We start from the raw sequence: 25,786 nt of genomic DNA on the forward strand, positions 1-25,786 counted from the left end.
CAAAATTTATTCTTTTAACATTTTGATTTTTCTGGCATCTGCCTCACAAAATAGTTGGTCCACATTGACGCAGAACACGGTCCTTTCCCATTGAGGTTTAGAGAATGCAGTTTATTTGTTATCCTCCCGAGCCACTACCACCAGAAGTTTCTTGCATTGTCCAGAGACAAAGGTTTTTAGCTAATTCCTTTTATCTGTCTCCCAGTAACTAACTCTCACTCACTTGATACTTTAATTCCTGTCTAAACAGTTGACTCTCTAAACCACATCTGTTTTCCTTGTTTGAATCCCAGTGGAATAGGGCTTCCCATTCTGACATTGTTCTTTCCTACTGAGAGAGTCCAAAAGCTGTTGACTCATCTTTTGAGGTTTCAAAAGGATCTTGTCCTGGTATATTCCAATTAAATTACTGAAGTAGATGGGGTTTTCTTCTGAAGTCTAAGTTATTCACCCTATGCACCATTGTAGAAAGTTGAGTCAGATACATAATTGCCAGTCTTTCTCTAATATTTAGGCCACTTTGCCTGCCATATGCAAATTGTAGCTAGAACCTCATCTGATTCCATAATTTTAGTCACATTACCATCGGTAGAATACAGTTATGAGGTATTTGGTGGAGGTTATTGTGCCTGCCTTCTGTATGAAGAATGTCACCACTAAGTGAGAACGAATATCTCTCTACACCATAGGAATCATGCCTTAATGAGCAGTTAGTCCAAAGTAACGAAGTTTTAAGAGTCTGCCTTCATCTGAATCATCAAGAGTACTTGTTTAAATTGTGTTTATTTTACACTGAGCTCACTAATAATTGTTTTAAGCTTCTTTTTTCTCAAACTTACCTGATGAGAATCAGTAGTGGTGCCTATACAACTTTCCAGGCCCCTTTCCAGGAAATTGTTTGATGAATCCAGGTTAGGGCCTAAGAATTTGTGATTTTTAACAAGTATTCCATGTGATTGATTCTCCTTACCAGGGAAGTTTGATGAACACTGTTCCTTTTGTTTTAACAAAACAGTATTTCCCTAAACAGAACTGACATGTTTTTCCAAAATTTCATTGGGGTATGAGCTTCACATATTGACCTTAGTCAGTGAACTGGCAAGCATGCAGTAATGCATAAAAACCTTACATGGGTTAATAGGTAATGGCTGTCAGTAAAAATAGTATGAGTTTTTGAGCATTTACTTACATAATACATTTATTTTAAGCAGTTAGTTTAATCAGATATTCAAAAATTGTAAGAGTACAAGTGATAATCATGTCTGATAATGTTGAAAAACCACTTAAGAAATGTTAATGAAGCACTACAGAAGAAATAGAGTAGACAGAAATTTTGAGGAGCAAGAACAATTGGGAATGAGAAGGGAAAACCTTGGGAATAATCAAAAGTAAATTTTTGATTATGACTAGTCATCCAAGTGACATAAGTATAAATGAGTTTAACATAGAAACTGTTCTAATTTTGAACCCCAAGTTACAAGATATTAGGGGAAGATATAAATATTACTAATAAATACCTTAATTATATCATGACAGGTTTTGTACTAAAAGAGACTACTCTTGTGAGAGTTGCTTGAAGGAGCATATACATTGAGCAAACACCTGTAGTGAATATTTCTGAACATATGGCTCAGCAGAGCTGTTCATTTCCTTGGGCATTGAGATTAATTATGCTCCCTGAAAATAGGCCAATCTATTTTCTGAAAACCAGCCAGATAATGAAATTCATTAGTGTTTCATGTGCTAACTACTATAATCTGATAGAATAGCATGCATTATGCCAGATAGCACTAGTCACATAATTGTCACTAGTATCTTACAATTTTAACAATAAGAAGTCCTCCCTACTCCTCATCCCCACCCCCAACATAAAACTATGTATGGAGATTATTTTGCATATTTATGTCCTTTCTTTAAATTCAGTGTTTTCCATTTTATAGAGCTCTTATGCATATTATCTTTTTATGTTCTTAAGAAAATCCTACGAACATCCCTTTTTCAACACTGTATGACATCTGTCCATTTGTGGACAGGGCAAATGAAGCTCAGAGGTGTTGTGACTTCCCAAAGGTCATAGTTAATGACAGGGTCAAGGCTCAAATTTTCATAATTTGCTTTATATCTACTACAGATCGACCAGCCATTTGAAATAAGTACAGTCTCTTTTCATAGAGTACTAGGTTTCAGTTATGGTCATTAAAAAAATACATAAATGGGACTAAATAGGCTTTAATTTGTATTACGGAATTCAACTGAAACTGTAGGAAACTAAAATTAGTATTGGGAGAATAAACTTAATTTCTAACTTATCCATATATTTAAATGTTAGATGTGTTCTGCTGAATTTGATTTTTAACTTTTATAAAACTTACTGATATAGTAATACAAATATATAAATAAAGTACATTTTACTAGTTACAGTAAACCTAGAAAAATGCAAAGCTGTTTTCAAGAAGTAGAAAATAAATTGCTTTTAAATTTGAAACATGGGGTGTTTTGTATTTTTAAATTCTAGGTCAGATATTTGGTTCGACAGGAGATCTATAGTATAAGTTACAAACTATTTGATAACAAACTGAGAGAATTGACTGAACGCATTGGGAAGACACAGTGCAAGAATAAACATGAAGCAATAGCGGATGAACTCTTCGTAAGTTGCTAATTTCATTCGAGTCCTTTTAAAAAGTAGAATTTAATGATGTTGTACATGTTAGGAAAGAAAAACAAAGGTAGACTGAAATCTGATTCCTGGCCACAACCTGATATATTAATACTATACATAGAATTTATTATACCTCAGCTGTTTGGTCCTTGAGAAATACTTGTAGAGCCATCAGCCATTTGGTGTCAGTTCAAAAACATTTTGTATTAGCGTTTGTATAACCCGTTTCAGACTTTCTTTACGGTTTTTTTTTGTTGTTTTATTTTACTCTTTTAGGGTTACTTGTGGATTGGCATTTCTATCACCATTAATTTTATGGTGAACTAATTAGAAGTTTCATTTTCTTTTTTAATCTTCCATTCTTGGACATATTATACTGGCATCAAACCTGATTTAAATGTTTGTCTTACATAAGAATTTCTCGTATATTTGATGGATGCCTAAGTCTCAAAAAACTACATGGGCAAATAGTTTTCTCGCCATCTCTATATGATATATATTTTGGTACTCCGGTTTGTTTGTTTTTTCCTAGGCAAAAATAGCAAAACTTCAAAGACGTGTTAAAGCGGTGTTATCTCAAAGGCATTTTGTGGAACCAAATGTGGTATCCAACAATACAGTTTGTAAGGTTGGTATAAATGTATAGGAGTTTTAATAACTTACTTGACCCACATTATAAGTAGTTGGATTGTAAGAAGAGAATGTACTTCCAGATGAAGACATGGGTTTAAAAGATAATAAATTTATACTTAAATTCCTGTGACTCTAGAGAAGTGGCCAAAACTAATGCCACTTGTATTTATTTTATAAAATGAGTAGAGAGGTGATTTATGATCTCCTAGACTGCCTCCCTCTCTGTCATTTTATCAGGATGAAAAATTTCAAACGTACACAGAAAAGCTAAAAGAATTTTACAGTGAATGCTTGTATAGTCAATGTCTATCTTCTACCTTTATTTTTTTAATATATTTATATTTGTCATGTATCTGTCATTCTACTCATCCCCCAAGCCATCTTTATATTTGGTCCATTCGTAAGTACTAACATATTTTATATCAAACTACACTTTGCAGTGTCCACTTCAAAATATCTTAACATGAGTGTCATTAAATAGAGTTTAGGATCTGTTTATAGTTTTTATATAAAACTTAAAATAATCTTAAGTATACATTCACTGAATTTTTTTTTTCTATCTTTATTCCCTTCAGTATCATATATGCACTAGCCTCAGTAACTCAATTGCAAAGCATTTTCTTCCCTGTTTGCTGAAAGTTTGTGTAAGATTTTTATTACTTCTTTAAATATTTGATAAAATCCACCTCTGAAAACCATTTGGGCCAAAAGTTTTCTTATAAGAAGACGTTTTCCTGAAAATATAATTCTTTAATAGTATAAAGCAATTAAGATTTTTGGTTCATCTTGTGTATTAGTTTTGTAAGTTATCTTAGCAAGGAATTTGTCCATTTTATATAAGTTGTTGGTTTTGTTGGCATAAAGTTATTGATAAAATTCCCTTGTCATTTTAATACTTGTAAATCTGTAGTGATGTACTCTTTCATTTCTGTTACTTGTATAATCCATGTTTTCTTTTTTTTTTTTTGATCAATCTTATTTAAGATATTTCTTTCTTCAGCTTCTTAAAAGAGAAAGAGCTTTAATTTTTAACCTTCTTTTCTACTAGAAAATATTTAAGGATACAAGTTTTTTTCTAAGCACTGCTTTTTCTAAGCATCCTCTTAGCACTTATATACTTCTCAGTGTGGAGAGTATAATAATAATCTGTATTATACTGTATTTTTGTTTTCCATTAGTTCAAAATAATTTATTTCTCTTGTGGTATCGTTCTTTGATCTGTGGATTATTTAGAAGTATGTGTTTAATTTTCAGACATTTCTAGCTATCTTAATTTTATTGATATCTGTTTTGGTCAAAGAACATACTATGTAAAATTTGAACCTTGAGTTATTGACACTTAGTTTATGCCCAAGATATGCTTTCCCCTGGTGAATGTTCCATGTACACTTAAAAAGAATATTGGGTGTAATATTCTATAAGTTTCACATCAGTGCTAATTGTATCAAGATGGTTCATAGTGGTGAATCATGACTCCCAAAAGATGTCCTGACCTAATTCCCAGAACCTGTGAGTATGTTATTAAAAGAAGCTTATCAATGAGAAGATTGTCCTAGTGGGCTCAATATGATCACTGGGGTCCTTATAAAAAGGAGTGAAGGTTAAAGACAGAAAATAGAGATGGGACAATGAAAGCAGAGGTTGGATGATTGCACTGAAGATGGAGGCAAGGGCTACAAGCTAAGGAATGCTGGCAGCTCCTAGAAGCTGGAAAAAAGGAAGTGGATTCTCTCCTGAAGCCTCCAGAATGGGATCCAGCCCTGCTAACAGCTTGATCTTAATAAAACCAGTTTCGAACCTCTGGCCTTCAGAAGTGTGATAGAATAAATTTCTGTTGTTTTAAACCACCTAGTTTGTGGTAATTTGTTATCACAGCCTCCAAAAACTAATACAGGATATGGTACCAGGAAGTATGGTGTGCTGTTGTAACAAATGCCTAAAAATGTGGAAGTGGATTTGGAATGGTAGAGGCTGGAGGAATATTGAGGAACATGATTTTTCAAAAGCTTGGATTGCCTTGAACAGACTTAGTAGAAATATAGATGTTAAAGTCTGCAAATAAGGGCTCAGGAGGAAATGAGGAACATCTTAGAGAAACTTTATATATTTTAAGAAAATACCTAAATCTTCATAAACAGACTGTTGGTAGAAATATGGACATTTAAAAGCACTGTCCGTGAACTCAAATAAGGAACATATTATTAGAAATTGGGGAGGAGGGAGTTCTTGTTACATTGTTGGAGAAAGCTTAGCTGAAATGTAACCTACAGTGATATAACATGGAAAGCAGAATTTATAAGTGATAGCTTGTATTTTTATTAGGCTGTTGAGATTTTTGAGCAAAGTGTTGAAAGTTTGGCTTGGTTTCTTGCTTCTTACAGTAAAATGTGAGAGAGAAGAGATAAATTGAAGGAGAAACTGTTTAGCAAAAAGGAACCAGTATTTGATTTGGGAAATTATTAGATATCCAAAACTCATCAATTAGAGAAGAACAAGTTGGAAAATTGATTCATTTCTGGTCTTCACTTTATTACTATAAGTATAAAAAATAAAATTTTCTTTGTTAAAACCGAATGTTTATTAATTCCTAAAATTCAGTGTAATAGGAATAAAATATATTCTTCTTTCTTCTGTGTCTAAGTACTTAGGTATTTGTTTTTCCTTCTTTTAAAGCTAAGAAGTTGCTTCATGTTGTCATTATTTTTATTTCTTTTGATGTATTTTTTTTAATTTATTTTGGCAGAGTAACTGCAATCATGATCATCAGCCATTGATATACATATAATTTGTTTTACCATATGTATGCAGAAATAGTTTGAGAACAATTTCCAAGTGAAATTTTAACCTATCAATTTTGTGTAGAAGACCACAGTTGGTAACCCTCCCCTCAACTGCTTTTTCCTCACCCAATTAACAGGTTGCAAATTCAGAAACAATGAATTTGGATAAGAATCCAGAGTCAGTTAATAGTCCACAGGAAAGGAAAACTGTGAAATCTGAAACTTCTAACTATTCAGAAAAAGCAAGTGAAAAGATTAATTGGTCACGGGAACCTAATGAAGCTGTTTCTGAAAGGTAAGCATATCTATAAAAATGCATGAACTTGCTTATCTAAATGTGTTTGTAAACACATGTACTCTTTTTCTCAATGTAAAATAGCTTAAAGCTTCCTATTTATATGAAAACTATTTTTGTCCATCATGAAGAAATTGGTTCTTCAGAAGTTTAATTGTTGTTTTAACTGTACTAAATAAAACTCTGAATTGGTTAGATGATCAGGTTTTTCACTGTGATGATTTCTATCTTTGATATGGCAACCAGAGTGATAAACTGGATCATTCTAGTAGTTTCCACTTCTACACATAGAAGAATCAAGGCCCTATGAAACAGTGATTTTAAAAAAATTACACAAAAGAGTAAGATTAGGAAAATAGTACAAGGAAAAAAGTGACTAAAATTAGTTCCCTGCATGTTGGAAGTATATAGTATCACGATAATGTCAAATTAGAGTGACTAGACTAACTTATTCATCTAATTGATCACAAAGCAACTGAGACACACCTGATCTGCAGTCTAGTTTAATAAAAGATTTGGGACTGCCAGGGAAGAAGTAATTAGTTTAACAGAGAAGCTTGATTAGTGATCTTGGCCTGGATTGATGTTCAAGGGTAGAGGGGTGGGGACATTTTAATGAATTATTTTCACTGGTGCCTCTCAACAGTTTTTGAGCTTTATAATATTATTTATTTACTTAACATTCACTCCTTAAAATATCCTATGATTTTGCTTTTATATGGTAAATTATACCACAGCTTTTAAAAAGAGGAAACTATATAACCAAAAATAAGTGAGTTAAATAATGGCCATTGAATAGAGACTATCACTCTTCTTCCCCAAATGACTGTGCATACTCAAGGATGCTATAAAATTGAAGAGAAGCATTTCAGATCTACGCCATTTACATGCAGTTCTGACTCTTGAGAAGAAATCCTAATGTTCCATGATATTGAGGTCTGCATTCTAGTTTGAGTCAGGAAGCTGCTGTGAAGAAGACATGTACTTAGTTGGCAAAGAAAAGAGTCACATTTCTTTTTTTTTTTTTTTTTAAGAGTCACATTTCAATGAGTCTTTATTACTGCCACTTACTGATGCCTGTGCTGAGACTCATAAAGTGACAAAAAAGAAAAATAAAATGCTATTAATAGAAGAAAAACGTGAAGACACCATTAAAATAACATTTTATATGCTGATATGCAAAATTTATCAATGGCTTATATCTATGATACGAACAAGTCACCTTTCCATGCTCTATAATGAAAGCAGAATGTACAATGTATGAAACTATATTAGGCAGCACTCTCAGCCCAAGGTGAGTGTGAGAATAGATGTATACAAGAAATGTGCAACTTGACCCTGTAAGTAAGTAGGTGAGGTTCAGTGGTGAGTTTTAAAAAACATTTAAGGAAGAAATAATACCAGTTTTAAACAAACCATACCAAATATAAAAATAAGAGGGACTATTCTCCAGTTCATTTCATGAGACTAGATACTAAAGTGTATTAACTCTGACACATTGATAATGAAATCAATTGTAGAATTTTACAGAGATGGAAATTACAGTTTATTTTTACCCACAGAATGATTCAAATAATCCTAAACAAGAGATCAGTAAACCAAATTCAACAATATATAAAAGTTGAGTTTGTTCCAGGAATGCTGCAATGTTGGTTTAACAATAATGAGTTAAGTAATGTGCTAGGAGAGTCATCATCAGCTCACAATAGATGTAGGATTTGATAAAATATCTGTTTTATGATTAAAAACAAATTCTTAACAAACTTGGAATAAGAGGTAACTTCCTTAATCTAATAAAGAGTATCTATGCTGCTGCTGCTAAGTCACTTCAGTCATGAAGTGCTGTGCGACTCTGTGTGACCCCATAGACGGCAGCCCACCAGGCTCCCTCATCCCTGGGATTCTCCAGGCAAGAATACTGGAATGGGTTGCCATTTCCTTCTCCATTGCATGAAAGTGAAGTCGCTGAGTTGTGTCCAACTCTTAGTGACCCCATGGACTGCAGCCTACCAGGCTCCTCCGTCTGTGGGATTTGCCAGGCAAAGAGTACTGGAGTGGGTTGCCATTGCCTTCTCTGAAAGAGTATCTATAAAAACCCTAAAACTAATCTGATAGTGAAATATGGGAAATATTCCCTTTGAGATAAAAATAGAAGGGTGCCTGCTGTTACCACTTTAATGTTATGCTGATATCTTGGCTAATGCAAAAAAGAAAGAAAGAAAAATATAAAAGATTAAAAAAAACAGTAAATATTATTGCAGAGATGATTGGGGTATTATATATATGTAGAAAATCCAATGGAACTTACAGATAAATTATTAGGATTAATTAGGGTTTAGCACAATTGCTAAACTCAAGTATATAAGAAATCAGTTGTATTCTTATATACCAAATACGGGCTTCCTGATGGCTAACACAGTAAAGAATCTGCCTGCAATGCAGGAGAGCCAGGTTCTATCCCTGTGTTGGGAAGATCCCCTGGAGAAAAGAATGGCTATCCATTCCAGTATTCTTGCCTTGAGAATTTCATAGACAGAGGAGGCTGGTAAGCTACAGTCAGTGGAGTCGTAAAGAGCTGGACACGTGACTGAATGGCTAGCACACATACGAGATATAAAAAATTAGGAAATGAAAAAAATTTTAACATAATAGTATTAAATATATCAAGTACCTAGAAATACAATTATCAGGCATGTAATAACTCTGAAGAGAAGAGAATTTGCTCAGCCGTCTCCGACTCTTTGCAACCCCATGGACCGTAGCCCACCAGACTCCTTGGTCCATGGGATTTTCCAGGCATGAATACTGGAGTGGGTTGCCGTTTGCTTCTCCAAGGGATCTTCCCGACCCAGGGATCGAACCCAGGTCTCCCACATTGTAGGCAGACGCTTTACCATCCAAGCTACCAGGGAAGCCAATAACTCTGAAGGAAATTACAAAACTTTGAGATATTAAAGAAGAATTCACTAAGAAATGTACCATGTTTATGCTTTGGACAATGCAGTATTTGAAATTGCTGTTACTTTCATTCAAATTAATTTATAGAGTAAAATTTCAATAAGTTTCATAGTGTGCAATTTTATGGAACTTGACAAGTTGATTTAATTCTAAAATGGTAAGATAAATGCAGTGGGTTAAGAGGTCAAGATACCTTTTAAACAGAGAAACAAACTAAAAGGAGTTTGGCATCAGACATCAGAACGTTATGAAACTGCAGTAATTAGGATAATGTGATATTGGCAAGTGCTGGAATAGAGCTATGTAACAGTACCTGGAAACCTCTACATCGATATATTTGTGGTTTGTGTTGGAGATTGTACAGCAGATCATTGGGGAAATGATTAACGTTTCAGTTCAGTTCAGTCTTAGTCGTGTCCGACTCTTTGTGACCCCATGCACTGCAGCATGCCAGACTTCCCTGTCCATCACCAACTCCCAGAGCTTGCTCAAACTCATGTCCATCAAGTCGGTGATGCCGTCCAATCATCTCATCCTCTGTCATCCACTTCTCATGCCTTCAGTCTTTCCGAGCATCAGGGTCTTTTCCAATGAGTCAGTTCTTTGCATCAGGTGGCCAAAGTATTGTAACTTTAGCATCAGTCCTTCCAATGAATATTCAGGACTGATTTCCTTTAGGATTGACTGGTTTTATCTCCTTGCAGTCCAAGGGACTCTCGAGTCTTCTCTAATACCACAGTTCAAAAGCATCAGTTTTTCAGCACTCACCTTTCTTTATGGTCCAACTCTCACATGCATATAAGACTTCTGGAGAAACCATAGCTTTCATGAGAGCTTTGTTGGCAAAGTAATGTTTCTGCTTTTTAATATGCTGTCTAGGTTGATCATAGCTTTTCTTCCAAGGAGCAAGCATCTTTTAATTTCATGGCTGCAGTCACCATCTGCAGTGATTTTGGAGCCCAAGAAAATAAACTCTGTCACTGTTTCCATTGTCTTTTTCCACCTATTTGCCAAGAAGTGATGGGACCAGATGCCATGATCTTCGTTTTTTGAATGGTGAGGTTTAAGCCAGCTTTTTCACTCTCCTCTTTCACTTTCATCAAGAGGCTCTTCAGTACCTCTACGCTTTGTGCCATAAGGGTGGTGTCATCTGCATATCTGAGGTTATTGATATTTCTCACCCAATCTTGAATCCAGCATGTGCTTCATCCAGCCCAGCATTTCCCATGATGTACTCTGCATATAAATTAAATAAATAGGGTGACAATATACAGCCTTGACGTACTCCTTTCCCAATTTGCAACCAGTCCATTGTTCAATGTCTGGTTTTAACTGTTGCTTCTTGACCTGCATACAGATTTCTCAGGAAGCAAGTAAGGTGGTCTGGTATTCCCATCTCTTTAAGAATTTAACACAGTATATTATGATCCACACAGTCAAAGGCTTTGGCGTAGTCAGTAAAGCAGAAATAGATGTTTTTCTGGAACTGTCTTGCCTTTTCTGTGATCCAACGGATGTTGGCAATTTGATCTCTGGTTCCTCTGCCTTTTCTAAATCCAGTGTGAACATCTGGAAGTTCATGATTTATGTACTGTTGAAGCCTGACTTGGAGAATTTTGAGCATCACTTTGCTAGCATGTGAGATGAGCACAATTGTATGGTAGTTTGAGCATTCTTTGGCATTGCCTTTCTTTGGAATTGGAATGAAAACTGACCTTTTCCAGTCCTATGGCCACTGTTGAATTTTCCAAATTTGCTGGCATACTGAGTGCAACACTTTCACAGCATCATCTTTCAGGATTTGAAATAGCGCAACTGGAATTCCACTAGCTTTGTTCGTAGTGATGCTTCCTAATTCCCACTTGACTTCACACTCAGAGATGTCTGGCTCTAGGTGAGTGATCCCACCATCATGTTTATCTGGGTCATTAAGATCTTTTTTGTACAGTTCTTCTGTGTATTCTTGCTGCCTCTTCTTACTGTCTTCTGCTTCTGTTAGGTCCATACGATTTCTGTCCTTTATCGAGCCCATCTTTGCATGAAATGTTCCTTTGGTATCTCTAATTTTCTTGAAGAGATCTCTAGTCTTTCCCATTCTATTGTTTTCCTGTTTCCTTGCACTGTTCACTTAGTAAGGCTTTCTTATCTCTCCCTGTTATTCTTTGGAGCTTTGCATTCAGATGGGTATATTTTTCCTTTTCTCCTTTGCCTTTTGCTTCTCTTTTTTTCTCAGCTATTTGTAAGGTCTCTTCAGACAACCATTTTACCTTTTTGCATTTCTTTTTCTTGGAGATGGTTTTGATCACCACCTCCTATAAAATGTTAAGAACCACTGCCCATAGTTCTTCAGGCCCTCTGTCTATCAGATCTAATCTCTTGAATCTATTTGTCACTTTCACTGTATATTTGTAAGGGAGTTGATTTAGGTCATACCTGAATGACCTAGTAGTTTTCCCTACTTTCTTCACTTAAGGTCTGAATTTTGCAATAAGAAGTTTGTGATCTGAGCCACAGTCAACTCCCGGTCTTGTTTTTGCTGACTGTATAGAGCTTCTCCAGTTTTGGCTGCAAAGAATATAATCAGTCTGATTTTGGTATTGACTATCTGGTGATGTCCATGTGTAGAGCTGTCTCTCATGTTGGAAGAGGGGGTCTTCTATAAATGGTCAATAAACATATGACAAGGTGCTCATCTTAACTAAGTAATCAGGGAAATGTGAATTAAAACCACATTGAGATACCATTTCATATTGGTTAAGGAAAAGCTTCCCTCATAGCTCAGTTGGTAAAGAATCCACCTGCTATGTGGGAAACCCTGGTTCAATTCCTGGGTTGGGAAAATCCACTGGAGAAGGGTACCCACTCCAGTATTCATGGGCTTACCTTGTGGCTCAGCTGGTAAAGAATCCACCTGCAATGCAGGATACCTGGGTTGGAAAGATCCCCTAGAGAAGGGAAAGGCTACCCACTCCAGTGTTCTGTCCTGGAGAATTTTACAGACTATGTATAGTCCATGGGATCGCAAAGAGTCGGACACGACTGAGTTTACTTTTTCAAGAAAAAGTAAAACATTTTAAATTCTGACAGTACCAAGTATTGGTGAGGGTTTGAGATAGAGAATTGGTTTTATTTAATATTTTGTTGTTGGGTGAGTAAACTGGTATGGTTCTTCAGAAAAAATTTGGCATTATCTAGAAATATTGAAGATATGAATGTCCTTTGTCCTAACAGTTTTATCCCTTGATAAATACCCTAGCTAGAAACATGTACACATGTGCAATAGGATATATATATATATATATATATATATATATATATATTTAGGAATGTTTATTAGCAGCATTTTCATAGTAGCTAAAAACCAGAAGGAAAAAAGTCCATCTACAGTATACCAGAAGAATAATTGCTGTAAATCTATATAGTGGAATTCTGTACATTAACAAAAATGAACTACAGTCAATGTAACCACATGAATTACTTGCACAACAAACATGATTGAAAGGAGTATACAAGGAATAGTGTGATTCCAATTCAAATGAAGTTCATCCAGCAAAAACTATGTTATTTATGGATTCAGAGGTAGATAGTGAATCCAAAGAGTAAAAAACGGGATTAGTACCACAAATGCTATTTATGGAGGAGATTTATGATTCAGGATAGAGGCTTGTGGATTTCTGCAGTGCTAATAGTTTCAAATATATTTATCTAAGTAGGGGCTATGTGAATACTAGCTTTATAATTATTAAGCTGAGCATGTATTTTTAATCCAACCTGAATATAATTATTAATTAGAAATTTTAGATTATGTTTAATGTAATCCTACTGCTTTATGTTGGCTCATAACTGTAATCTTTAATACTTGTTTTCTATTTGTCCATTATTTTTGATACTTTTCCCTCATCTATGTATTTTTCTCTACTTACATGACTCTTCTTTTGGATTTCTTTTTTTTTCCATTCCACATTTCCTCATTAATTACACATCTTTCAACCTTTAGGAAAACACATCTTTCAACCTAAAGGATAACCTTTAGAAGTTTTCCTGAAGATCATGATATGTATTCTTGACTCTAACATTAGAGTCTAATATGAATTGCTACTTTTACCATTTTATAGACAGTGCGTGACCTTAGAACACTTTTTAACTCCATTCACTGCTTCCTTCCCTTTGTTTGTTTCATGCATTTGAGTTTTACATTATTTTAAATCTCATAAGACAACATCATTACTTTGTACAGTCGTTCAGTTCAGTTCAGTCGCTCAGTCGTGTCCAACTCTTTACGACCCTATGAATTGCAGCACACCAGGCCTCCCTGTCCATCTCCAACTCCCGTTGTTTACCCAAACTCATGTCCATCGAGTCAGTGATGCCATCCAGCCATCTCATTCTCTGTCATCCACTTCTCCTCCTGGCCCCAGTCCCTCCCAGCATCAGGGTCTTTTCCAGTGAGTCAACTCTTCACATGAGGTGGCCAAAGTATTCGAGTTTCAGCTTCAGCATTAGTGCTTCCAGTGAACACCTAGGACTGATCTCCTTTAGAATGGACTGGTTGGATCTTCTTGCAGTCCAAGGAACTCTCGAGTCTTCTCCAGCACCACAGTTCAAAAGCATCAATTCTTTGGCACTCAACTTTCTTCACAGTCCAACTCTCACATCCGTACATGACCACAGGAAAAACCATAGCCTTGACTAGACAGACCTTTGTTGGCAAAGTAATGTCTCTGCTTTTTAATATGCTGTCTAGGTTGGTCACAACTTCCCTTCCAAGGAGTAAGCATCTTTTCATTTCATGGCTGCAGTCACCATCTGCAGTGATTTTGGAGCCCCAAAAAATAAAGTCTGACACTGTTTCCACTGTTTCCCCATCTATTTCCCATGAAGTTGTGGGACCAGATGCCATGATCTTCGTTTTCTGAATGTTGAGCTTTAAGCCAACTTTTTCACTTTCCTCTTTCACTTTCATCAAGAGGCTTTGGAGTTCCTCTTCACTTTCTGCCATAAGGGTGGTGTCATCTGCATATCTGAGGTTATTGATATTTCTCCCGGCAATGTTGATTCCAGCTTGTGCTTCTTCCAGCCCAGTGTTTCTCATGATGTACTCTGCATATAAGTTAAATAAGCAGGGTGACAATATACAGCCTTTTCCTATTTGGAACCAGTCTGTTGTTCCATGTCCAGTTTTAACTGTTGCTTCCTGACCTGCATATAGGTTTCTCAAGAGGTAGGTCATTCACTTAAAGAGTTCCTCAAATATGATTGACTCTTGAACAATAACAGTTTGAACTGCTCAGTGTTCTTATATACATGGATATAATGGATTTTTTCCCAGTAAAAATTGTACCTGTAAGCAAATATGAATCTCTCAGTTTCATTTTTGATGTCTAATGTTAATAATACATATACTATCTATGGTATTTTGTATCTTATAGGACAAATATTGATGTAGGTATTGACAGACAATTCATCTTGTAAACAGACTATGTAAATTTACAGTATCAGTAAATACAGAAGAGTACTATAACTGTATTTTCCTTATGATTTTCTTAATATTTTCTATAACCTGCTTTATTGAAAGAATACAGTATATAATATAACATACAAAATATATGTTAACTGACTATTTATGTTACCAGTAAGGCTTCTTGTCAATAGTAGTCTATTACTAGCTTTTGTTTTTGTTGTTGTTTAGTCATAAAGTCTGGAGAAGGCAATGGCACCCCACTCCAGTACTCTTGCCTGAAAAATCCCATGGATGGAGGAGCCTGGTAGGCTGCAGTCCATGGGGTCGCTAGGAGTCGGACACGACTGAGCGACTTCACTTTCACTTTTCAGTTTCATGCATTGGAGAAGGAAATGGCAACCCGCTCCAGTGTTCTTGCCTGGAGAATCCCAGGGACGGGGGAGCCTGGTGAGCTGCCGTCTATGGGGTCACACAGAGTCCGACATGACTGAAGCGACTTAGCAGCAGCAGTCAAAAAGTCATGTCCATGTTTCATCATAAAGTCGAAAGTCACGTCTTTCAACACCATGGACGGTAGCCCACCAAGCTCCTCTGTCTATGGAATTTCCCAGGCAAGAATAATGGAGTAGGTTGCCATATCCTTCCTCAGGGGATCTTCCCAACCTGGGGCTCGAACGTAGGTCTCCTGCTTGGCAGGCAGATTCTTTACTACTGAGCCACCTACGAGGCCCATTACTAGTTTTGGGGGGAGTCAGAAGTTTATACTTGGATTGCAACTGCAAGGGGGGCTGGCACCCCTAACACCCTCATTGTGTAAGAGTGAACTGTATTGACCTTTTCTGTTGTTCTTCATTTCTTCCTGTATTTCCATCAAGGATACTTTTTCTTCTGCCTCAAGAATTCCATTTAATTTAAATTTTAATTTTAAATTCCATTTAAAATTTATTTTTAAAATTCTGCCCAGGACATTTTATTTGTCTGGAGAAAATTTCATATGTCTTTATTTTTAAATGTTTTAACCTGGTATTGAATTATAAGTTGGAAAAAAAAAAAAAGAATTATAAGTTGGCAGTTATTTTTAGCACTTTCAAGATGTCATTACCTTGTTTTCAGACTTTTATAATTGCTATTGAATAGTTAGATATCCATCTTATTGTTCATTCTTTGAGGATAGTGTGTGTATTTCTGTAGCTGTTTTCAAGATAGTCTGTATATATCTTTGATTTTCATCAGTCATATTCTGTCATGTGGAGGGAGAATAGTTTATCCTGATTGGAGCTCAAAGTTCTTGAATCTGTAACTTCATGTCTTTCCATTATCTTTGAAAACTTCTTGGCTATTTTCCTTTTAGATACTGGTTTTGCACCATCCTGTCTCTTCTCCCCTTCTGGTATTCCAGTTATATTCTTCTCTGTACACTCCATCTTTTTTGTTCTCTGTGCTAGTTCCACTATTTTCTAATTTATTTATTCTCTCTTCAGCTGTATCCAAGTGGCTGTTAAGTACTCATGTATTTAGTTCTTAGTTTCAGTTTAATTTTCCAATCTCCTCTTCCCATTGGATCCATTTTTAATAGATTTAAGTAAGTCCTGTGCTAAAATTCATCTTGTCATCACATGTTGAACATTTAATTGCTATTATTTTCTGATTTATTTTTTATTACTCGTATCTGGGTCACTCTGAGCTCTTTCTGTTTACTGAACGTCGTCTTTGCCTTGTTTCTTTTATTTATATACTTATGGCTGCACTGGGTCTTCATTGCTTTGCGCGTGCGTTCTCTAGTTGTGGCAAGTGGTAGCTGGTCTTGGCTGTGGTCCCCTGGCTTCTCATTGTAATGGCTTCTCTTATGGCTCTAGGCCCACGGACTCCAGTAGTTGCAGCATGGAGGCTCAGTAGTTGCGGCTTGTGGGCTCTACAGCACCAGCTCAGTAGTTGTGGTACACAGGTTTAGTTGTTCTGCAGCATGTAGAATCTTCCTGGACCAGGCAGGGGTCGAACTTTTGTCCCTTGCACTGAGAAGTGGATTCTTATCCACTGTGCCACCAGGGAAGTCCGCTCTATTTCTTATTATACTTACTGATTTTTGTTGTTTGAATCTTGGACATTATGTATTAAAAATTATGGAGGCTCTAAATGATATTATCTTTTATCAGAGTGAATTCATCCTATATTCTGGCAGGAGGCAGAGACAGGGACACAGCCTCTTTTACTGGTTTTAAAATGTACCCATAAATTCTTTGATAGTCCTGGTGGCTCAGACAATAACCCACCACAGTATTCATGCCTGGAGGATCCCATGGACAGAGGAGCCTGGCAGGCTACAGTCCATGGGGTCCAAAAAATCGGACATGACTGAGCGTCTAATACTTGAACTTTCCCATTATAAGGTAGAGCCTAATTCCTGGCTTGGGCTGTACTTAGTAGTGACAGCAAATAAGATACAAAAGTGGCAAAGTGACACTATGTAACTAAATCACTAAAGACATTGTAGGTTTCTCTCTCTTGGATTGCTTGCTCTGGGGCAGGTTAAATACCATAATAATATGGGGACAAGATAGGTTTCTTGAGGACATCAAGCAGCCTGTGCTGTCACACATGGTGAAGCGCCTGGCCAAGTCATGGCCAGGACATGCCGCCCCAGTCATGTCTTCCAATGACTGTAGCCCCTGCCAGCATGCTGACTGTGAGCTCGTGAGATATCCTGAGCCTAAACCCCGCAACTATACAGTTCTCTACGTTTCCTGTAGAAACTGTGAGGTAATAAATGTTATTTTTTATAGCCATTATGTTTGGGGATAAATTGTTATATAGCAATAGGTAAATAGTACAACATTTCAATCCAATTGGGAATTGAGCAGACCTGAGGCTGGTTTCCAGTTTTTGGACTCAACTTATTCTGATTTTCCTCCATTCCTGTGATCTAGCTGTTGTTTTTTTTTAAGCTGATCTTGGTATTCCAATTTTGTCCCCCCGGTACAATTCACTTTGATATCAGTCACTTTGCTCTTGGCATCTTTGTATTCCTGTGTGGTTTAGTTGGCAGATGCCTTGAGAAGACATCAGTGGTAAGTGTCTAGCCCACTTCTTTCTGGGATCTTTATAGTTCCTTATATCCTGGCTTTCATCAGAGCTTTCTGATGTCTTCAAACAGATATTTTAATTTTTCTTTCTTAAAAAAAATTTTTTAATATAGCTTCTTAAATTGTTCAAATGTGGGGGCCTCCCTCCATCATAGCTATTCTACATAGCAATTTATGTATGTAAATTTTCTATACATAGTAATTTATTTAAAAATTTTTAGAATATTTGAGAAATAAAGGAGCTTTTTAAAAAGTAAAGGGAAAATATTGTTCTTTCTTTTTTATAACTCTAGAGAAAGCTATGAGACTTTATTTTTTTTTAATTTTATTTTATTTTTAAACTTTACATAATTGTATTAGTTTTGCCAAATATCAAAATGAATCCGCCACAGGTATACATGTGTTCCCCATCCTGAACCCTCCTCCCTCCTCCCTCCCCATACCATCCCTCTGGGTCGTCCCAGTGCACCAGCCCCAAGCATCCAGTATCGTGCATCGAACCTGGACTGGCAACTCGTTTCATACATGATATGAGACTTTATAATTGTTTCTTCTGATACCTCAGGTGTTGAAGGAATTAGTGCCACTTCTAACTTTCTGTGTTTATAGTAATGGTTTAAGTATTTTCTTTTTAGAGTGTGAAAAAAAAAAAAAAAGGCAGTAACAGCTGAGCCAGAAAGCTCATAGAAGAGAAGGCTTGTGAACCAGAATATGTATGTGATGCAAAAGGAACTTGCGTAAATAGAAAGAAAATGCCTTTATATGCAATCGTTTCCAAAGATGAAAAGCATCACGGTCTAAGGCACCCAAAAACAGACCACTTCACCAGTGTTGATGCAATGAAACATTACTATTGTCTAAAAAATAAGCCTTACATTGAACTTCATGTGAAGAAATGTTTGCAGAGATACAAAGGAGAAAATAGTAGTTACCAGCCATAGTATAAAACTTTCTGCTATTTTGCATGTGCTCCTTCCTATTCATTATTAATACTTATTTAATCTTACATATATCTCTTTAACCAAGTTTCCTGCCCCCCAAACACTCAGCTAGTTAAATAAATGGCAGAGCCAGGATTTAGACCCAATTTTGTCTCCGGATCCCTGCTACTAGGCTACTTTATTGTAACATTACCTGGAGAACTTTAATTACTAATTTTAGACACAGAAGTTTTTCTCCAAGGTAGAGTATAAGTAGAAACATAGGTGCATCTAGAAGACCATGAAAATCATCAGTGTCCTCAGTTTTCCTCCCAGGTATGGTTTCTTTAGAAAAGAGCCATCACTGGAACCAGTCAGTGGAACAGTTACATATGAAAGTTACATACATTAAATGTTTGTGGAATTACAGTCTTTAGTGGAATTCATATAGATATATAAATGAATTTCTCAAGGTAAGCATTAGTAACTTCACATGTACTCACAAATTTTAAAATAACATTGACATATAATGCCTACTGAAAAGTGCACAAATAGTAAATGTATAGCTTTGACAAAGTAAACACATATTGAAAATATCACCCAGATGAAAAAAAACAACAGTGACATCTGTTCTGCCTCATGCCAGTCACCAGCCCCACCCTTAGTGCACTGACATCAGTAAACATCATCCTAACTTCTGACCCCATGAATTGTTTTTATTTCCTTTTCATCTTTATGTAAATGGAATCATACTTAATGAACTTTGATTTCTTGCCTCTTTTACCCAGATTTGTGTGTTGAGAGATTCATCCATGCTGTTGCTTAGCAACAATGATTTGATCATTTTTATTGCTGTATAATGTCCATCATATGAATATACCACAACTTACTCCATTCACAACTCTTGATGGACGTCTAAGTTATTTGCAGATGGGAAAATTATGATTAGTGCTGCTCTGAACATTCTTTTGCATGTCTGTTGGTGAATGTGTGTGTGTGTGTATATATATATATATATATACATACACACACATTTCTGTTGGACGTTTGACTAGAAGTGGAATTGGTAGATCATAGAATATGTGTATTCTCAGATTTGATACTACTAAACACTTTGCCAAAGAAGTTGTATCAAGTTACTCTCCCAATGAGAGTATATGAGGTGTTTGTTATTCCATGTCCTTGCCAACACTGGTATTATCTGCCCTTTTCACTTTAGCCTCACGGTATGTTTATAGTGTCACTTATGAGCATGCCTTGTTTCATCATGCTTTGCTTTATTTTGCTTCACAGATATTGTTTTTTTTTTTTTTACACATTGAAAGTTCATGGCAGCCCTGCATCAGACAAGTCTGTTGGCACTATTTTTCTAATAGCATTTGCTCACTTTGTGTCTGTGTCATATTTTGGCAGTTCTCACAATATTTCATACTTTCCCATTATTATTATATTGCTATGGTGATTTGTAATAAGTGATCTTTGATATTACTATTCTATTTGTTTTCAGTTGCCACAAACCATACTCATATAAGACATCAAACTTAATAAATATGTGCATTCTGACTGCTCCACTGACCCCATCTGTCTCCCTCTCCTTGGGCCTTCCTTCTGCCTGAGATTTAACAATATTGAAATTAGGCTAATGAATAATAACCCTACAATGGCCTTTTAAGTGTTGAAGTGAAAAGAAGACCCACATATCTCTCACTTGTAAGTCAAAGGCTAGAAATGATTAAGCTTAGTGAGTAGGGCATGTTAGAAACTTTGAGATGGGCAGAAAACTAGGCCTCTTGCACCAAATGGTTGGCCAAGCTGTGATTGATGAGTGCAAAGGAGAAGTTCTCTAAGGAAATTAACCGTGCTACTCCAGAGCACGTGAATGACAAGAAAGAAGCGACCTTATTGCTGATATAGAGAAAGTTTTAAAGGCCTGGATAAGATCAACCAGAACATTAGCTTAAGCCAAAGCCTAACCCAGAGCAATGCTCTAACTTCAGTTCTATGAAGGATTAGAGTGATGATGAGGAAGCTGCAGAAAAAATGTTTCAGAGGTTGGTTCATGAGGTTTAAGGGAAAAAAACCATATCCATAACATAAAGTGGGAGGTTAAGCAGAAAGTGCTGATATAGATGTTGCAGTAAACTATCCAGAAGATCTGCCAAAGATAATTAACAAAGATGGTAACATTAAACAAAAGTGTAGATGAAGCAATCTTATTTTGCAAGATGACATCTAGGACTTTCATAACAGAGAAGTTAATGTCTGGCTTCAAAATTTCAAAGGACATTGGGACATCCTTGCTGGTCCAGGGGCTGAAACTCCAACCTCCCAATGCAGGTGGTCCAGGTTTGATCCCTGGTCAGGGAACTAGATCCCACATGCCACAACTAAGTTCGCATGTTGCAACTAAAAGATCCTGCATGCTGCAATGAAGATTGAAGATCCCGAATTCTGCTACTAAAACACAGTGCAGCCTAATTAATTAATTTTTAAAAGTCTGACCTCCTTGGGCCCTGACTTTTAAAAGAAAAAAAAAATTCAAAGAACAAGCTGACTCTCTTTTTGAAGCCTAATGTAGCTGGTGACTTTTAAATTGAAGCCAGTGCTCATTTACCCTTCCAAAAATCTCAGGGCTCCTAAGAATTAGGCTAAATATATTTTGCTTGTGCTGTATAAGTAGAGCAACAATGCCTGGCTGACAGCATACCCAGGCTTAAATTACTGAAAGTTTTACTCAACTGCATGTTTGAGATCTACTGCTCAGAAAAAGTTTCCTCTTGAAATTTACTGCCTATTGACAATGCACCTGGCCACCCAAGAGCTCTGATGGTGATCTACAGTGGGATTAATGTTGTTTTCATGCCTGCTAACAGAACATCTTTTCTGCAGCCCATGGATCAAGAAGTAATTTCAACTTTTATTATTTTACATATTTTGTTTAGCTATTGCTGCTGTAGATAGTGATTCCTGCAATGGATCTGAGCAAAGTAATTTGAAAACTTTCTGGAAAGGAATTACCATTCTAGATACATTAAGAACATTCATGACTCATGACAAGAAATCAAAAGGTCAACATTAACAGAAGTTTGGAGGAGGTTGATTTTAAATTTCATGGATGGCTTTGAGGGGTTCAGGACTTCAGTGGAGGAGGTAACGTAAATGTGGTGGAATAGCAAGAGAACTAGAAGCGGAGCCTGAATTGCTGCAATCTCATGATAACCTTAGATGGACAAACAAACAAATTGGTATCTTGAGATGGATCTATTCTTGTTGGAGATCCTGTGAAGACTGTTGAAGGGACAACAAATGATTTAGAATATTACATAAACTTAGTTGATAAAGCAGTGACTAAGTCTGAGAAGTTTGACTCCAATTTTTAAAGAAGTTTTTCTGTGGATAAAATGCTAATAAAATGCTACAGAAACACCAGTTGCTTTGTGATGGGATGAGTTAATTCATGCAGCAGATTTAACTATTATCTTAAGAAATTGCCATAGACACCCCAGCATTCAGCAACCACCACCACCCTGATCGGTCAGCAGCCATCAACATTGACACAAGATCATCCATCAGCAAGAAGATTACAACTTACTGAAGGCTCACATGATGGGTTAGAATCTTTTAGCAATTAAATATTTTTAAATAAAGGCATGTACATTATTTTTTTAGACATAATGCTTTTTCACACTTAATAGACTACTGTGTAGTATACAGCACAGTATAGTATAGTAAACATAGCTTTTATATGCACTGGGAAATCAAAAAAATTCATGTGATCCACTTTATTGAAGTATTTACTTAATATTACTATGATCTGGAATCAGACATGCTATGTCTCTGTGGTATGCCTGTATTTGTTTTAATTGTTTCCTTCTAATAATGAAATTAAATACTTTATGTTTGATAGTAATTTGGGTAACTTCCTTCATTAAGTTTCTCTAAGACTTTTGTGTGTTTTCCTTTTGAGTTGCCTGTCTTAAATTTTTGTCAGATTTATTTACCAAGAATATCTTTTCCCTTTCCAAGTCTTTCCACTTCTCCAGGCAAGAATACTGGAATGGGTAGCCATTCCCTTCTCTAGGCTTAGAGATTTCCCTGGATTTTCAGCTTTTCAGATTTTCCTGACCCAGAGATCAAATCTGGATCTCCTGCATTGCAGGCAGGTTATTATTTTTCTGATAAGTGTTCCATCTGGTTTTAACTATTTTCTCTATCTTTCCTCAATATTTTAAAAACTAACTTTCATAGTTTGGTTTTTTTTTTAATGTTCTTGTTTTATAACTCCAGTATCACAATCATCTGTGTATATGTTTTTCTCTCAGTTTCCAGTCATTTGATTCTGTCAGTGTACTTGATAATTTCTGAAGAATTGGTGAGGCTCTGGATAATATCTTCCTATAGACAAGATTTATTCTGTCTTCTGGCAGATAGAGTAGGGCCTGGTCACCTAATCTGCTCAGAGAATGGTATAAATTCAGGCCTGTTACTTTGGTTAGTCTGCTTCAACATCTAGTTCACTCTGACTTTGGAGATGTAGCCCTCAGTGGCTTCTCCAGCTGAAAACTTGTACTGTTCACCAGGGCCTCTCCTCTTTGGCGGCTTCTAAATCTTTACCTTACCTCCCCAAACCAAAATTTCAATGAGACTGACAAAAATTTTACTCTGCTTTTTAAAGTCTTTCTGCTTAATGTCTTAGACTCTTAAATAACATTATGTTTGATCTACTATAGCAGCAAATATTAAAAACAGTAGAGATATCAAATGAAGCATTTTGAGCTTGAAAAGAGAGTTTTGTCTGTAGTGTAATGAATATCTGAAAAGAGTTGCTTATAGTTTTTTGTAGTTAAGCAACAGAGTTAAATACAGCTATTAGTCTTCCATATACTATATGACTAGTAGAAAAAAATATATACAAAATAAACTTTGTAAGTTTTGTTCAAGTCCAAAAATGAATAGAAGAGTAAAATATCATTGATAAAAAATTTGGATCTGAACACTTTTTTATTTATTGAACTTAGAAATAATAGCTTTTGTCAGAATATCTTATTGATAATTTTGATATAAAAATTATTCAATTAAATCTGAGTTTAAAAGTGTACTTAAAAAGCAGTTGATTTCACAGAAGTGGAAGTCACTGTATGGGGAAATGTCTCCTGTTCATGAAGTATTACCTGCTAAAGGAATTGTTCTTTTGTTGTAAACATCCAGAAGACTAGACCAAAGAAAAAAATTGTGTTCAGACATTGTTCAACAAGGAACACAAGACTTGATTCCTGTGAGAAAGGAAACAAATGAAATGCACTAAACAATTATGCCAACTCTGCCTGGAGGGATTTTCCAAGTTGAAAAATGGGGGTGGGAGGAGCCCAAACAGCCTGCCTGGTCTTAGTACATTTAGATCAGATATTGGAGAATCTGAATTACCTAGAAGTTTTGAAGCAGAATAATGAAGAAGAGGTAATTACATAAAGGCAGAATTCAGTCTCCAAAGGGAACCCATTAAATCATTGACTGATCACAGATCTATACAAGCAAAGAATAGAAAAACGAGAGGGTTAGGTAAGTACTAATGTAAGGAAGAGGGCCAGACATTTTCTGGTGATTGCACAGAGCTGGGAACATTTTTTCTTTCTCACTGGCTATAATGAAGAGACTTAAATGGAACAACAGGTCGAGTTCTTGGACGTGTATAGCTGTAGTGGGCTAAATTAGTCCTAGACTAAAAGACTGCAGTGGACCTATCCCAAGAAGGACTCAAAGGAGTGAAACTAATCCTCAGTAATTTAACTTTATGTGAGAATAAAGTCCAATACACTCTGATGGAATGAAACATCATACAACAGTGTGAATTTTACAGTATCTGACATCTGCTAGAAAATTACTAGGCATGCAAAATATGAAAAATATAACCCATAACTAGGAGAAAACCAAAATGATAGAAACAAACCTAGAATTAGCATGGTTGATGGGCTTACCAGATAACAACATAAAATAGCAATTATCAATGTACATTCTTCATATCCAACAATATGGAGCAAAATGTCACTATGACAGGAGAAATGGAAGATATAAAAAAAAGCAAATGTACTTCTAGAGATGAGACAGACTAAATTGAAAAATATATTGGATAGGATTAATAACAAAATAGATAACTACTGACTTTTTAAGAATCAGTGAAATATCATCAGAAACTGTTCAAACAAAAGCATGAGGAGAAAAAGCACAGAGCATGAGAAACTCGAAGAATAGTATCAATCAGTCTAATGTATATATATATATATATATATATATATATCATTGTAGTCATCACTAGGTGGGGGGCAGGAAAATACATCTAAAATTTTTCCAAATTTGATGAAAATTCTAAACCCATAAATAGAAAAGAACAAAGGTTGACAAACCTAAGAAGAAGCAGCAAAAGGAAAGCACATCAAACCAGATTGCTAAAAATCAGTGTTGACAAGGAAATCTTAAAAGCAGCCAGAGAAAAGACACATTACATGGAAAGGAACAAAAATAGAATGTGTATTCTCACTGTAAACTATTCAAACTTTAAAGATGTTGAAAGCAAGACGTCTCTAAAGTACTGAAGTGGAGCGACATCTCTAATTGATTAAAAGAGAAACTGTCTCAGTTTCTGCAGTTCTACACTCAGTGAAAATATCTTTCAGACGTGTACAAGAAAAACAGACTTTTTCACACTAAAAAAAAAAAGTGAAAATACCTCAGCAGCAGACCTGAACTACAGGAATACAAAGGAGCTTCATCAGGTAGAAGGAAAATAATACCAGATGGAAAATTGGATCTATGCAAAGGTAAAGTAATGAAGAGTGCTAGAAGTTATAACTATGTGGATAAATATAAAATATTTTATTGTGTTTCTATATAGGGTATCTGTGTGTGCTCATTCATGGACTATAGCCTGCCAGACTTCTCTGTCCATGAAATTTTCCAGACAAGAATACCGTAGTGGATTGTCGTTTCCTGCTTTAGGGGA

General features: G+C 35.9%; 1 protein-coding gene across 8 annotated transcripts in view; it reads left to right on the forward strand.

Annotated features, from left to right (window-relative positions):
- Window positions 1–25,786, forward strand: part of ATF7IP2 (activating transcription factor 7 interacting protein 2) — an 80,350-nt gene that overhangs the window by 29,832 nt on the left and 24,732 nt on the right. For all 8 annotated transcript variants that reach the window (XM_055561332.1, XM_055561333.1, XM_055561327.1 and 5 more), the window contains 3 exons: window positions 2,516–2,650; window positions 3,195–3,290; window positions 6,213–6,370. In XM_055561332.1, coding sequence (XP_055417307.1) covers window positions 2,516–2,650; window positions 3,195–3,290; window positions 6,213–6,370 — 389 coding nt within the window. The remainder of the gene's footprint in view (window positions 1–2,515; window positions 2,651–3,194; window positions 3,291–6,212; window positions 6,371–25,786) is intronic.

This window comes from Bubalus kerabau, chromosome 23 (genome assembly GCF_029407905.1).
Source record: "Bubalus kerabau isolate K-KA32 ecotype Philippines breed swamp buffalo chromosome 23, PCC_UOA_SB_1v2, whole genome shotgun sequence".
NCBI classification, from domain to species: Eukaryota; Metazoa; Chordata; class Mammalia; order Artiodactyla; family Bovidae; genus Bubalus; species Bubalus kerabau.